The sequence below is a fragment of the Drosophila kikkawai genome, chromosome 3L (genome assembly GCF_030179895.1).
Source record: "Drosophila kikkawai strain 14028-0561.14 chromosome 3L, DkikHiC1v2, whole genome shotgun sequence".
Taxonomy (NCBI): domain Eukaryota; kingdom Metazoa; phylum Arthropoda; class Insecta; order Diptera; family Drosophilidae; genus Drosophila; species Drosophila kikkawai.
The window spans coordinates 26,235,665-26,252,794 of NC_091730.1; the positions used below are offsets into that span (position 1 = coordinate 26,235,665).

At 36.7% G+C, this 17,130-nt stretch overlaps 1 protein-coding gene across 1 annotated transcript; it reads left to right on the forward strand.

Moving 5' to 3' along the window:
• Positions 1-9,895: 9,895 nt before the first annotated feature.
• LOC108083311 (uncharacterized) lies at positions 9,896-10,638 on the forward strand. The gene has a single exon (XM_017179049.3). It carries the CDS (start codon positions 9,977-9,979, stop codon positions 10,577-10,579), a length of 603 nt encoding a protein of 200 aa, XP_017034538.1. The 5' UTR covers positions 9,896-9,976; the 3' UTR covers positions 10,580-10,638.
• Positions 10,639-17,130: the final 6,492 nt, after the last annotated feature.

The window sequence follows — 17,130 nt, forward strand, 5'->3', positions numbered from 1 at the left end:
TCCAGGACGTATGAAGCCAGGGTGCTGAGGGTGTACCGCAGACTGGCACACCGTGTCAGGAAGCTGCTGAGACTTCTACGCCAGGAGCGCATTGACAAGGAGCTGGAGGAGGCAACACCAGACAGGGACACGGACTACGCGCTTTAGAAACTTGCCGGGCAGAGTAAAAGGCAAGTAACCCCCAAGTTTCCTGTGAGAAAAGCGGATGGAAATTGCGCAAAGTCACCACAGGACCGAGCGGAAGCCTTCGCCGAAAGTCTGGAGGAGCGATTTACCCCTTTCGCAACATCCTCTCAGGAAAGGACGGAAAAGGTCCGTGCTTCTCTAGAAATACCTCACCAAATGACACCTCCCATTTCACCGATCCTGCTTCCAGAAGTGCGGGCCAGGATCAGGAAGTTGAAGAACCGGAAGTCGCCAGGAGCGGATGGCATCACCAATAGAGTTGCTAAACTCCTTCCGGTTAAGGCACTCCTCTTCCTGGTCCTGGTATACAATGCTGCCTTAAGACTCGGACACTTCCCGCTCTCCTGGAAAAACGCAAACGTGGTAATGATCCACAAAAAGGGGAAATGCTGCAACAACGTAGCCAACTACAGACCGATCAGCCTCCTTTCCACGTTTGCCAAGACGCAATTCGCAATTCGCAATTCGAAGCCCAATTCATGAATTTTTGCCATCGTTCTCAATGACTTGTGGCACGGTTGTTTTTGGTCAAATGTGAGCTCGCGCGGCACCCATTTTGCACAGAGCTTCCGCATATCCAAATGTTGATGAATGATATGACCAACACGTTCCTTTGTTATTTTTAGGGCCTCTGCTATTTCGATCAACTTTATTTTACGGTCATTCAAAATCATTTTGTTGATTTTTTTTATGTTTTCGAAGGTAACCACCTCTTTCGGGCGTCCACTGCGTTCACCGTCCTCCGTGCTCATTTCACCACGCTTGAATTTTGCATACCAATCAATTATTGTTGATTTCCCTGGGGCAGACTCCGGAAACTCATTATCAAGCCAAGTTTTCGCTTCCACTGTATTTTTTCCCTTCAGAAAACAGTATTTTATCAAAACACGAAATTCCTTTTTTTTCCATTTTTTTCACAATAACAAAAGTTGCTTCACAAAAGACGCTCTATCTCACAAACTAATTGACTGACAGACGTCAAATTTTGACACGAATCATTTGAAGGTTAGTACTATATAAAAATAATATGCATTCAATACTAGCGACGTCATCTATGTGTCAGACCGGGGACTTATCAGCCAACCTGTTATATATGTCGGAACGGGCCGGATCGGACGACTATATCATATAGCTGCCATACAAATGTTCGATAAATTTTTAGAAAAAAATTATAACTTTGCTGTTTTTCAACATTTTTTAAAAATGGTCATTTTATATTATTCCTGAATTTTGGTAAAAATTTTATGAAAATCGGACGACTATGTATATGATATAGCTCGGGATCGGGAAATTATTAGGAAAAAAATTATTGCTTCATTGTTTTTCAACGTATTTTAATCTACTTTGAGATATGTATAAGCTTTTTTTATTATTCTAGAATTTGGTATAAATTTCATAAAAATCGGACAACTATATCATATAGCTGCCATAGAAGCGATCCGTAAATGTATAAAATACGTAAAGCTGGGAATGTAGAACTGTAACTGTTTTTTTTTTTTTTTTTTTTTTTTTTTTATTCATTATTAACTATTATACATAAACGTATTTATAATATAATACTTAATTTAAAGATAGGGAGTAACTAGCTACTGTGGCCATCGACTCGACAATTGATATTTATATTTTCATGGATATTTCTGGTTTTAAACTTTGTAAGAGTGGGAATTATGTAGGGAAATAGATAGAGCTGTTTAAATTTGGTGTATAATTTTACATTTGCTTAGAAAAGATAATATTAAATTTGAATTAATGGTTGTTAGGTTAGCTAAAAGATTTGAGGGCGGTGTTGGACCGAAGAGTTTTGTTCTGATGTTATGAAAGTGTCCGCATTCATCTAGTATATGTTTGACTGATAGTTCGTTCCCGCAGTTAGGGCAGTTCACCTGCTTTTCGCCGTTGAGGATGTGCTTATGTGTGAGGTTTGTGTGTCCAGTTTTTAATCGGGTAAGAATGGAGCATTCCCTTCTAGTGCACGATACTGGTAATTTGGTGACTTTTTTGTCGGGGTTAGACTTTTTATACCAGTGCACTATGGGCAAAAAATCGATTTTTTTGGCATCAATTCTAATTTTGAAGATAGAGGCATGAATCTTTGCAGATATGCCTAAAATATTATGCCTGAATTTCGGTTTTTTTTTTTTTTGCAGTTTGACCAAGCCTTCCGTTCCTCCCCCTTAAAGCTTTGGGCAAATAGTCTTTGATTTTTAGGCATGAAGTCTGATTCCTAGAATATTTAAGATAGACGATTAAAACTTTCAACATTTAATTGTAATTGAATTTCCTATGTATTTCTTTATGTTAGTTTAACCACGCCTTTTGTAACGCCCCTTTTAAGATATTTTTAAATAAATTAAAATAGTCTTCATAATACATAGAACAATTTTAATTTTACTAATTTCGGAGCATATTCTATATTGTACAATTATATTTAAAAATTTAATTTTGTCTATACCCCTGTAAAATAAAAAAAAATTTTAACTACACCTTAAAATCAAATTATACCATCAAAGCCATAGGTGGCAATTAGTTTACAATGCGTGTTCTGTAATTGACAAATTACTTCTTTTTAACTTTCCAATATGCGGTCAGCAGTATGATTTAATAAATCTTGAAGCGATACTTTTGCCTCTGTTTCAGTATAAATAATTTGCTTGGGTCTACATTTTAATTTTATTTGAGTAAGCGCAGAATACGGTGAATAGATATCGCATCCATGATGCTGAGATATGGCTTTTAAGTTAATGTATTGCCTTTTTGTTAGCCCATTTTCTATTAAAAAGGCTAAGGCCTTATCAAGACTTATTTTTATAACAGCATTCTGCTTAGGTTTCTTTACATTTCCGCTAATATTTTCGTTTCGTAGCGAAAGTGCACTATCCATTTGTTTGGTTTTTCTTTTGCCGAGACTGAAGCAGCATGCAAGAATAATGGCACATTTTCTTTTTCTTTGGCGAATTCAGATGATAATTTTCTTTTCAGTCTTGGTCCTGCCACAGCATACGTCAAGAATTTTCGACCAGGTTTATCATGGGTCACGTCCTTTTCCATTACAACAATTTTTAAATTTGACGCGAGCCACTGTGGATGTTTTGATTTGAAGCGGTCTAGATTTCTGTTGCATTTCGCCAATTTCTGATTTAGAAAACCAAAAATCTGCTTCAGTTTTTGTTTAATCAATATGCACTGAGCATCGTTTAAAACGATTTCGTTCATATTTTCCATTATAAGGTTATGTACTGGAGCTTGTTGCCTGTTGTTGTCATTCCATACATCAAGCAACGTGAATGGCAAAACTCAAATGCAACGGCAACATATCAAATTATTGCGAAATGGAACAAAAAGGAGCAAAAGAGCTTTATGTTATTGTGTTCAGATAATATTAGTTGTTAAGTTTCAGCTTCCACCTTGCGTTAACCCTCGTCAACTTGTAAGTTTCATTCCATGAAACACACATCTACATTTTATAGTTGGGACATAAAAACACAGCAACAACACACTGAAATATTGGACAACACAACACATATAACAAAATTTTCGAGCTTATAACTTTTTTGACATACCATGACTATTAGATTCCATATAAAACAGTTTTAATTTAATTCACAGTTGTTAAGTTATTAAACTGCAAAGATAAACAACTTTTTCGCCATTTTTCCTTAAGGTGTGACCAGATCTCAATCTTTCGACTTCGTTAAACAAAAAAGTACTAAAAAATAACATTTAAAAATGTTTAAAAATTATATTTGGGGTCCTGAAAGTATTGTTAATCAGTTGAAATAGTTTATTGTTTAATACAAAACAACAAAAAAAATGTAAAAATGCCAAAATTTCTGACTTTTTGCCCATAGTGCAGTGGTTAAAAGACGACCAGTCTTCCAATTCGATATCTAGTAATATCTTTTTGATGTTATTCCAGATGTCCTGTTGTACTCCAGGTATGATTGTTAGGCTCGGAGCCAGTCCGGCTAGCTTTGCTGCTTTGTCGGCTAACTCGTTTCCAGTTATTCCTATATGCGCCGGGACCCATAATAGTTTAATTTTGCTACGATTTTTGATGCACAGGTGACGAATTTCGCATAGAAGGTTGTTGTTGTTGTAGAAGTTTTGAACACCTTGCAGGGTGGACAGGCTATCACTGCAGATGATATATCTTCCTTTATGTTCGAGGGCGAATTTAATTGCTTTAATAATGGCTACTGCTTCTGCAGTAAACACCGAGAAGTGGTGGGGTAGCTGCCCCCATGAAACAGTTAATCCGCGTTCGTCCACAACTGCAAAGGATGTTGTGGCGTCAGATTTTGAGCCGTCTGTATAAAACCATTTCCGATCGGAGTACTTGTGCGTAACTTCTTCGAATAGCTGCTTAAATATTGTGATTGGAGTCCTAGATTTTTGAAAATCGTGGAGAGAGGTGTCAATTTCCGTGGAATGTAATTTCCAAAACGGAGACGGGATGACTTTATTCCAGCGGTAGGGTTTTTCTATGTGGTGTCTCTTCATGAAGTATATACACCTGCGTATCGCAGATTGGACTTTGAATTTCCTACGATGCTTTATGGCTACTTCGAGGTTCTTGAGAAGAATCGTGTTCGTCGAGCACATGAGTTTGGGTATTAGTTTGTAGGTGGTTTGCGAAACTCTGGTTTTAACATCTGGTAATCCTGCTTCGGCCAGGATGCATTTGGTTGGGGTCGTTGGGTAAGCACCAATGCTGCGCCTAACGGCCGCGTGATTTTCTTTAGATTGGATGGCGCGCACCAGCCATAGATAGGAAGGGCGTACTCGATTTTGGACAGGATCAAAGCTCGCGTCGCTTGTATTAGTGTAGTCGGGTGGATGAAAGAGCGCTTAGATGTTAAGAATTTAATAATGTTAAGTCTATTGTTTAAATTAATCCTAAGTTCGTTACAATGTTGTTTAAATGTGAGTCGTTTATCAATTGTCAGGCCAAGAATTTTAATGTAAGGAACGTTTTCTATATTTATGTTATTGTAAGATAATGTTGGATATGTACAGCGTTGTTTTTTACAAATATGAAAGAGTTTACATTTATTTACAGCAAGGGTCGCACCGGAAGTGTTCCCCCAAATTTGAATATCCTTAAGGTTTTTTTTTCAACTGACTGTTTAATGTAGTAGTGTTTTTACATTTGCTATAGATTATGGCATCGTCTGCATAAATTGAAAATTTAATTTGTTTATATCTTAGAATAATGTTGTTTAAGGACTGGAAGGCGATCATGAACAATACCACAGAGAGGGGCGATCCTTGTGGGATGCCATTGTGGAGAGTATAGAATTTAGATAGAGTGTTGTTTACTCTTACTCGGATTGAACGGTTGATCATGAAAGCCTTCGCTAAGTTGAAGGTCTTTTGACCTACCCCCCACCGGGAAAGTTGATCCAATACTGTGTGCACCCCTATGCGATCGAAAGCCCTTTCAAAATCAGTTGCCAGTATGGTAACATGATTTTTGGTAGAAAGGGCATCCGATGCATAATGGTGGAGATGCAGGAGAGAATCAAGAGTGCTATGCTGTTGTTTAAAAGCTGTTTGGTGGGGGCTGATGAGTTTATGTTTTGTGATGAACCACATAAGTCTTTTAGCTAACATTTTTTCTAGGGTCTTGCTTAGGCAGGGGAGTAGGGAAATAGGTCTAAATGATGTTATTTCATTGGTTGGTTTATTTGGTTTTAAGATTGGGATGATAATAGCGGATTTCCACACATGGGGGTACGATCCTTTAGCGAGCATTGCGTTATATAGTTCTAGTAGGCGGTACTTAGCTTCGGAAGGGAGCTGTTTGAGCATTGGGTATGAAATTCGGTCTATACCGGGTGTTTTTCCTTTTGCATACTGAAGGGCATATTCGAGTAAAGTTAGAGTCCAGATCTTTAGAAGCAGTGGAGAGTTTCGTTCTTTCGTATTGCTGAGACAGGATTTCTTTTTTACGGGTATTGTATTGGTGGGAAAAATTGTCGTCCTTTGAGTAGTCCGACCAAAAATTCCCAAAAGCGTCGCCCATGTCTGCAGAGTTATGTAACTCTTCATTTTTATACTTTATTGTCCTGAGACTGAGACTATTTGATGAGTTCCCAATTAGGCGATTTAAATCTGACCAGGTCTTCTTAGTAGATGCTTGAGGAGAAATATTTGATGTGAATCTTTCAAAAGATTCTCGTTTTGCTATTTTGGATTGGTATCTAAATAGAGCATTGGATTTTTTGTAGGATATTAGAGCGGCAGTGCTCCGAGTTTGTTTGTAGGCATGCCAAAGGGATTGCTTTTGCTGCCTCAGATCTTGAAGCGTTTTGTTCCACCAAGAAACATTTCGCAGATGTAGGGAAGGTTTGGTTTGCGGGATTGCAACATTAGCAGCGGCTTTAATTCCTTTTAATATTTTGGCTGCGAATAGGTTTAAATCATTGGTAGCAAGAAAGTTAAAGGTAACTTTGCATTTGTCGCGGTACAGGTTCCAATTGGCTTCATCTACTTTAAATTTAGGAGGAGGTGGTATGCGTTCAGAAATTGTACTAAAATGAATGTCTGTGCTTATGGGATAGTGATCACTTCCATAAAGAGAGTCTTTTACGGACCACTTACAGAAAGGGAACAGCGATGCGGAGACTAATGTAAGATCAATTGCCGTGAAGGAGTTGTGAGTGGAATGATGGGTAGTGGAGCCATCGTTGAGGATAGTTAAGATTGATTTGTTTATGACATCTTCTATTTGGTGTCCTCTAGAGTTATGCGAGGGAGACCCCCACATTGGACTCCAGGCATTAAAATCTCCGACATATAGGATTGGTTTGCTAGTGAGGTCTATAATTTTAAGAATTTCGTTTGCTACTAATGATTGAGAGGGAGGTATATATGTATTAAAAATACAGACATTGGGTTGTGTCAGGATTTCAATACCTAAAGAGCATGTACTGCCATTTATTGGTATGGGCTTGTGTGGAATACTTTTCCGAACGCGTATGCAAACACCTTGCTTGGCATAGGTATTAGAGATAAAATTATAGAAGTAACCAGAAAATGGCTTGGGAAAAGCTATATTCGTTAGGCTAGATTTTAAATGAGTTTCCTGGAGGCAAATAACATCCGGGTTGGTGTCGTTTATCAAAAGTTGTAATTCGTGGTAATTGTTAAAATAACCATTCATGTTCCATTGTACTAGTTTAATAGACATTAAAAGGAAGAGAGGGCAGGTGTTATTTGATTTTTGTTTGTTTTAATAATATGAATTATGAATCGCTCATAGCTTCGTCAGAGGAGATGCTGTTTGTTTTTCGGGCATTAGAATTATTTTTGTGTGAGGCTGATTTATTTTGAATATGAGAAGTAGTTGGGTTGTTTTCTTCATGCTCAGCATGAATTTTATTTAAATGTGCAAGTGATGCAGGAGATAAGTTATATTTGTTTTGAAGAGGTAGAGCAGAGTGATCTACCTGATAAGGGCTTGGTGGGATAGGGGATTGGGAAGAGGGAGTAGGAGAAGGGGTGGGGGAAGGGGAAGGGGAAAGAGAAGAGGAAAGGGAGTTATTGGGGACTTCGTCAGTGGAAGATTTTTTAATTTCGTTTTTGTTGTTGTTTGCGTTTTCGCTGCGTTGATGTGTTGGTGTTGTTTTAACTACTAAAGAGTAGGAAGCGGTATTAACCGTATTTTGTGACGTTGTTTTGAATATTGTTTTGGCCTCACGCATGGTGCATTTTTTAACAGTTTTTATTCTTAGTATTTCTTTTTGTTCTTGGTACTTGGGGCATTGTCGGGATGAGGCCGAGTGCTCGCCAGAGCAATTGGCGCAGTTAATTTTCGTGCATTTGTTTGGGACATGGGGGGGAAGGGCGCATTCAGAGCAACGGGGAGAGTTTTTGCAGTGCTTGGTTGTGTGTCCAAGCAATTGGCAAGACTTGCATCTCATGGGGTTGGGTGTGTATTCGCGGACTTTTACAGAGTGCCAAGAAATTTCGATTTTAGTTGGGAGATTATAGAGTTCAAAGGTTAGTAGGATGACTCCACTCGGTTTGGACACACCATCATGTGATTTCATAAATTTGTACACGTCGGTCACTTTTTGTGACTTAAGTTCGTCGACGATTTCTTTTTCGGGGATGTCACTGAGGTACGGGGCATAAACAGTTCCTTTTACAAAATTGAGGGCCTCGTGGAGCTTGCACTTAATTTTGCATATACCAGTAAGCTCGGTAGTGTTAATAAACTTTTGGGCGTCGGCTTGAGATTTAACTAGCATTAGTAAATTTCCGTCTCTGAGGGTCGAAATAGACACTATGTTTTTAGAGATCATTTTTAAGGCACGGTGAACGCCAAAGCATGAGAATTGGGAGAGTGTCTTGTCGGTGTTGGTAGAGGCAATTACAATGTACTTCGGGTTGTCGACTGCGGTTGGTGGAAGGTCAGGAAAAGCAACATCCAGTTTTTGGGGTTGTCTTCTTTTTTTCGCTGGGGGGCTGTTGACAAACGGTGCAAACCGGTTGTCGCCCAGGTTGGGGGCCCTGGGGCCATGTTGGGGCTTTTGCATTGATATTCCGTTAAGTATTTTATGCAATTGGTGGATGGAAAATTTGTGGAAAACGAGAGATGAAGGAGTATGAAAAATTAGGACCACGTGGGTCCAATAAGAACGAAGACCGATTAAGAACCGCTGATGGGAGATAAGCGACGTCCGCTCGCGACGAGAGATAGTCGAAGACTGACTGTAACTGTCAAACTGTAATATAATAGGTAAAACCTATTGAAACTCTATTTTGTGAGTGTTTTCAGCATTTAAATTTATAATATAAACATCAAAACCAATCTGCAAGGGTATACAAACTTCGGCGAGCCGAAGTTAGCTTCCTTTCTTGATTTTATATTAATTTAACTAAATGGCTCGATTCTTAATGATCCAATTTCAAACTTCGGCGTGCCGAAGTTAGCTTCGTTTCTTGTTATTTCAGGACTCATTAATTTTTCTTTTCTTCCTAGTAACGAGTTCATATATAAAAAAATGCGTGATGCGACGGCCCCCTAGGTTGATACGGTAGAGCTGGAAAACAATCGATGGCACTATCGATACCGTCGGTGTTTCTTAAATTTTGTAAACATCGATGGTTCTTGGGCCGCTATCGATTGTTTTTATTGTATTGAAGTAGCACATAAAGGAGAAGGAGTGAATCAACTTGAGTATTGGACGGTAATAATGTTTTCTCTGTTTTTTTAGACGCATACAAACGATACAACAGCCTTAGCAATGCTGTCTAAAAAGGTCTTATGCGTGCCAGCATCTTCCTGCGCTTCAGAGCGAGCGTTCAGCAAAGCTGGACAAATTATATCTGACAGGAGATGCGCATTAAAATCAAACATTGTTGATCAGTTAATGTTTTTAAATAAGAATTATGATCTCAAATAAAAAAACTACTTAATTGATATTTTTATGTTTTATTTGAAAACATCGATGTTTCATCGATGGTTTCTTCAAAAACATCGAAAACATCGATGGTCCTAAACATCGATTGTTTTCCAGCTCTATGATACGGCCCTTACAATAACACATTAAATTTCCCTTCACAAATTGTGAAGGGGCCTTAGATGGTGGAGCTCTGTCGAACTCACTCTGAAGCCCGCTGGATTGGGAATGTAGTGGAACGAATTGTTTACCACGGCAATACGGAGCGGAGAAGGTTGGGATTAGGTTGCCAAGTTTTGTATTTCATATGTATTAACCAACGCACTGGAACATATTAAAAATTTTCGTTAGTATTTTCTTTTTTTTTTTTTGCGCGCGAAATGGAATTTACAACTAAAAAATCGCTGACGGACGACATGGCCTTTACTCCATACGGCACGGCGGTGCTTATTGGCAACTGGGCAGAGCGTCGTTTTGCAGTCGAGGAGCAAAGCAACGCCATCCTGCCCGGCATTCGGGTGGAAGGCTGCGAACGTCATCAGTCACTCAGCCAGGATACGTACACGGATGCGGCTTTTGTGCGCGTCGAGACCGTCCCCAATTTCCTTGAGCAGCGCAAGTTGGCTTACCGAAACTACTTAAAAAACAGCCGGTCAGGCTTGAAGTTCGTAGACCATGAGTCACTAAAACGCAACTTTACCACGACCCAGACCCTGGACTTCCAGGAGCTACCGCGACAGAGTCTTAAGCTCGCCAAGGGCGAGGAAGGGTGTCCCCCAAAGCAAGCGGCAGAGATTGACAGGCTGAAGGCCTTCGGAAATCTTACAAAAACCCACAACTATCTCTGGCGCTTTAAGTGCGAGAAACTCCTGGAGGAACTTAGAAGCAAGCAGACTACTTATTCCGCCTCCTACAACCGTCCATGGAGGAGTAAGTCGGTCGATGAGTATGGGACAGATTACGATGGCGACATGCCATGCTAGAAATTGGCGGGGTAGCAAGCCCTTAAAGATAAAATAAACGTGTATATTACAAGATTCAATTTATTTCAAATCATTTTCTTGTGTAATAATATAGGTTCGTATTTTAAGTAGTTTCTATATTTTAGATGCCAGAAAATCAATGGGTTTTAATTTTTTTGGGTGCACATGCCTTGGCATTAGCCTTTTGTTTCTTTTTCTTTTGAGAGCTATTTTTTGGCTTGGTTTCGGTTTTCGTTTTGGAAATTAGTAAGTCGAAAGACGTTTACAATACATTAGCGTTTACCCTTGATTTTTGCCTTGTCATAGAATACATATTTTAATATTAATTAATTATTACAAAAAGTAAAATTTTACGACATTAAACTAGACGACGCAACGTATTGCATATGTATGTATACTCGCTTAAGTACTTTATTTTTGATTCGGTAATATAAGTATGCCTTAAACACTTTTTATTTTGAATAATTTTGGACTGCCGTGATAGGTTGCTTTCTGTACTTTCTTATATTTTCCCTTTTTAGGCTGACGATTATATTAAAAATTATGCTTAAAATCTAAACCAATGGAAGGTGTGGGGCTGAGCGTGTGGTGGTGTAGGTTTGTGTGTACTTTGGTGGTTGCTTTTTTTAAATCGGTTTCACGGTTTTTTGTTTTTTTTTTTTTGTTTTGAGTGTAGTGTACGTGTGTTTAGGGAGTCGCTTATATTTAGCTTGGGTTGTGTTATAAATGTTCTGGATATATGTATGTTTGTATATATATTGCTTACAACAATTACAATTTTGAATTTTTGCTTGTTTTTGGGTTTGGTAATTTTTTCTTAAGAGTGAATTTGTTTTTTGAATACTTCTCATATCGCTTTTCCGCTTAAACTTTCTCATTCCATTCATATTTCAATGCTTTATCTTTTACTGGGACTTTTTCGTGTTTTTATTTAATTTTCTCTTACTTTTAATACCTAAAGTATGTATTTTAGTATTACTTAATTTGTATGTAAAAAATGATGCTTATACAATTGGCTTAAATTTAAATAAAACTTTCTTTTTTGGTTGCTCCGAAAAATGTAATTAAATTTGACTTTGAATAGTGCCGTGACTCGAGTGTTCCCTGTTAATGCAATCAATTTTGATATGGCCGAGAGTATTTGTTTTAGCCGAGATTTATTTAATTTGTTTTTCTTTTCGAATTGGCCGAGAAGGTATACATACATACAGATGTATTCATATTTTTTATTTTGCATTTCTTGTATTTTATTTTTGCTTTCATCGCCATTGGACAAGCCACCATTTCTTATTTAGATTTGGATATCTAAACTTATTTCCATTCGCTTACGTGCGAGTTTTAGTCACCAAACATATGTCTCGTAACATACTTAATGTTCTCTTGAAAGTTTGCCCTCTAGATAATAATGTAAATATGGTTTGTGGTAGTTTAGAGAAGAGTTTACTGTGTCCAAAAAGGTGTATGGTATTGTAAACCTTTTTTTGATTCAGCCGAAACTAAGGTAGTTATAATTAGGGGTTCTCTTTAAAGACAAATATTTTTTAAACTTGATTCACGAAACTTGCATGCCAGTGTTGATGTATTCTTGGTTAATTGTTGCCGCTTTCGGAGATGGTAGTTTTTCAGTGTACAACCAAATGCGATTTTTCGAAAAACAACTAAGGATTGGTTTAGATAGGAAAGTTAGAACAATGTAAGAACCTAATTGGAATACCGTGTATCTTTCTCAACGTTGGGTAGCCAGTTTTATTGTTTTGCTTCAAAATCTTTATCGCTCACGTTGTAACAATTAATTCAGTGTTTACCAGGAAAGTGAGATGTTTTATTTCATGTTTGTAAATCTGTGTTTTGTCTCTTGTAATATAAAAAAGTTTTCCTTTCCATTTTGAGTTTTTGCTTTGATTTTCGCTGCTTTGTCTTTGTTGCTTTTCACACATATGCATATATATTATATATATATATATTATTTTACATTCAATCGATTGGAAATGATACAAATTCAAATATCAAGATGTTTAACAATTTGTAGCTATTGTTAGTTCTGCCTCTTTAAAAAATATATGTATATAGGTAGTTGGCTTGATCTTGGTTTGTCTCTGTTGTATACTTAAAATCGTCCTTCAGTTAATCATCTTTTGATTTGGTTCAACATGCGTTTAATTAAGCAATGTATCTTCTTCCGCCTTCGTTTTTTCGGGTTTTCATGTGGTCTGTTGCACAAAAGACGCTCAATAAGAAAAAAGTGTTATTGTACTATGGTTGCTGCTGCGGTATCCGTTGCATTTGTTGTATGTATATCTTGTAAATTAATAGATTCTTGGTTTATTGTGGTTTAATTGTATCAGGCTATTGGCTGGCTCAGGGCAGGTACGGGTCCTGATCCTGGCAGTATTGTATCACTATTGCTTTTCATTGTTTGATTCTATTTGGTTTCATTTGATGCGGTTTCCTCTGCTTAACAAACTAAAGATCTTCAAGTCTCACTTTATGGTGAAAACAAATTGAAAATGGTTGCTTGTGGTATGTGGAAAAGTAACTTAATTGGCTTTAGGAGCGGTTCTCATACTTCGATGTGGATATGTTGCGTTCAGCTGATTAACTCAAAGCAAAAACTCTTAAAAATCGGTCGTTTATTTCAAGTCTCCGGTTCCCTTTGAATGCCTCTGCCCATCTATCCTTCATTAGCCCTATGCATTCGTTATTAAATTGAGTGAAATAATTGATTTACTTACTTTGGTACTATTGCATTTGCAGTTGCAGTTTGTGGTTGCCTATGTACAGTTAGAGTTGAGTTACATTTAATAATAAGTGCACGTTCACTGTCGGAGCCGACGCCGATTGTTCCATAAATAAAATTTGTTTCTATTGCCTCTGCTCAGTTATTATTTCTATGGTAGTTATTAAATGGTAGTCCCTGTCAATTGTTCATAATAATTACAAACGCATACTTTATCAAAGGAATGTCAACATAACAACAAATTGCATACTGTTCGATCTCTCATCTTATCTATTGTGTCCTTCGGGTTATTGAACTTATCGTAAATTATTTTCATCTGATGATCTCCTCGTTTAAGTATTTGCTTTACACATCCATCGGCAAGCGCAAGTTTTAAAAATATTTGTTTGCAATCGCGTACTTCACTTAACACTTAATCGAATATAGCTTTATGTCCGTTAAGTAATGTTCCTATATTTTCTCAGTTTTGGTTTATTTTTTCGGCTTTTCCGTCGATCCATGTCGACTTTTACTATTTTTTTGCATTTTTTTCTGTGTATGCTGTCTGATTGATTTATTTAAGTACTGTTCTATGGTTTACTGCCACCTGGTTTGCGTATCTATTGGTTAGCTTTTTAGCTGCGTTTATATCTTGTTTGTCGGTTGCTTGTAAAAAGATCTGTAAAATATTTCGGTACTATTTCATTTGGTTTGTAGTTTGTTCATGTTGCAAAAACAACAATTCGTATATATTATAAATAATTCATTTGATTTGTGTCTGTTATAAATTACTTGTTCTATGGGCACATTGTGTGTATTGCATAAGGCGAACCCTTCTAATAGGCATAGATCAAGGCTGGAACCCATTTAAATTTGTTTAAATTAATTGTAAACAGACGTCCTTTGGGGTATTTTAATACAACTTGACATACATGTATGTACTTTTCCGTGGACTGTACTTAAGAAGATATTGATAGAGAAAATTCAATAAATTATTCGCAATAAGTTTATAAGCTGGGAACACATTGGGACTTGCTGATCAATTAGAAATCAAAATTCTCATTTCAATTTGAGTGAGATAAACGGGAACAGAACTGAATCTATGCCTACGTGGTTCGACTTTTTGTAATAATTTCAATAGAGATATTTCGTTAATATCGCTGTTTCAGCTTGGTAAAATCTAACGAGGCTATCGTTTTCGGATTCCCCAGGTTGCGCTTGAGTTACTTAATCTTGAATCCATCTATAGACTGTTCAATTCAACGAAAAGTCTGTAATTCCTCCTATTTATCATCTGACTGCGCTCACAAACTTTGTGGGTTACTTCAAATATAAGTAGATATATCGTATATATAGGGAGTATTTGTTAAATACGTTACAAAATATAATACACCATACATATAATTTAAGAGTTTAGGGGTTTTCATATGCACTGTATGCTACTTTGGTTTGTTTTTTTCAATGTTTACATCATAATCATTCTTCATTCGCGTTTTGGTTTATTTTCTTGTTTTAGACATCATTTAAAAAGACAAGATTCGTTTTCATCCTTTGGTAATCGCTTCCCTTTTTGATACTTGGAAATTTCAATTTAAACATATTATCGGACTTTGAGATACGTCAATTAAATTGTGTACTACTCACAATTTTCAATCAAATTAAACAAGAAGCTGGTGATTGGGCTTTCATATCTTTAAAAGTATTATATATTTCTCACTTTTACTCCGATTGGTATTATTAGTATTCTTATTATTTCTGTGGTTCGCTTTATTTACTGTTATTTATCTATGTTTCAAACACTTGCTGATTCTCTTGAGTTATTTATGTATTACTTTGTTAGTGGTTTCTTTGATGCTTGGTGGTTGACTTAAAAACTATTATCACTATTGCAGAAAGCGGCTGTACTGAATTATAATGCATTCGCTTCTGGAAACTGTGGAATGGATGGTCGAGGGACCCATGGATTACTCTGCCATCCATTCCTCACCTTTCTGTTTCGAAATTACTTCATTGTGGTTTGATGTTTGTTGTAGGCATTCCTGTAAATTTGGTTTGTATCTGGGCCTTGATCGTTTTCTGAGTGTGAATTTAACGCCGGAAAAGTGTAAATTTTAGTATTATTTTTATTGTTTGTTTACTGTTATCATATTTATTATAATTCCCTTTTTAGGGTTTCTTTTATTTAATTTTAAGAAGAAAGGATCTTACTTTGGGTCTTTACTATCTTTTTCGTCGTGCAGGGTCTCAAGATTTCTCACCAAAACATTGCCGAGATCTATTCACTTTTCTCACGTTTGATTTTTGCATGTTGATTTTGAAGGGCCAAGGATTGAAAATGCCATGCCTTTGCTATCTGTGTTTCTTGTGGTTGAGTTATAGTTATGTGTTACTTATGTTTACTTATTAGGGCTTTTGATACTGCAATTAAAATTTCTGCTATAAAAATTACTTGTATTTGTACTCTTGGTTATTTAATTGGGCTATTGTTGGTTGTTAGGTATGCTGGTAACTTTGTGTCTTACTTATTTCCTCAGCAGCTTTTGATTTCTGCTGTCTGTATCTGTTGCTATATATCTCCCACGACATTGTAGTTTCGTGGCTTCCTATCGTTTGATTCGGTTACGGTCTGGTCTGGTCTGTTCGGTTCTGTCAAGTAATAGCCCCTTTTTCGGTCTAGGCTTTCTGTCACTTCAGGGATTTCCCCAGATTGATGACTGGTTACATATCCGATATACATTTTGGTTTGTCTCGGCCGACGTGGTCCTGAGCTCTGAGACGCATTCAAAGAGCCAATTCCACAGTAGCAGCTGGTATACACCATTTTCAGCTTTCTTCAAACTTATCCTTGCTGTGAACTTTTATAAACAAATTGGATAACTTTCAATCAATTAACAGATGAAAAACAAACCGAAAAGTTAAAAGAAGAAACCAATCCTAATGGTGGAACATAAAGTGAAAATAAAAGTCATTTACAGAACATTGTTGGAGAATAAAAGATCTCCGGGTTAGTCTGCAAAATGTTTTTGGAGCGTTTAAAATTTTGTTTTAGACTTTGTCTTTATGCTAGAATTTGTTGCGCCTAAATTTATGTTTTTGTTTTTGATTAGGTGTATGCTTTAAATTTTGGTTTTGTGTTAATGCCTAAAATGTACAAAAGTTTTACGTTTTAGTTGTTTTGTTTTAATTTTGCATTTATCACAGCGACATTCAGTCTAAAGTTTGCTTTTATTGGAATTATAGCATAATTTGCCATAATTTACTTTGATATAATCGTTCTGGTAAATTTTTCCATTACTTCGTTTAACTAAAACTAAACATAATTTTGATTTAAAGCCAAAAGGTTCGTGTATGTATGTTCGTGGTTTTTCTTTTCGATTTTCGCTTTTCGATTCTCGATTGGTTATAGCCAAAAAGAATTGTTAAAATTTGGTCTACAAGGCCTAAAAGTTTGCTACAGCTTAGTGTTAAACTTGAGTTACATATAGCAAATCATGCTGATCATTTCGATCATGCAGATCAAGTTCCTTAATCTAATTCCAATAAAAGCCACCATGGGTTACAATTCTTTTGGATGTTGGTTGCCTTTGTGCCAAAACATGCAATTTTTGGTGTTTAACTTTTGTGTTTCTTTATAAATTTTGATTTAGATTTGGATTTTCAATGTGCCTAAAGGGTGTTTTAAAAATTTTGACTAACTTTATCGTAACCGTAGTAGTTAATACATATTTTACAATGCCAAACAATTATAAAACTTTTGCTGCAAAATTTACATTCTTGTTATGCCAAAACTTGCTATGTACAATTTTGATTAAGCCGTGGTTGCCAAACATTTCCT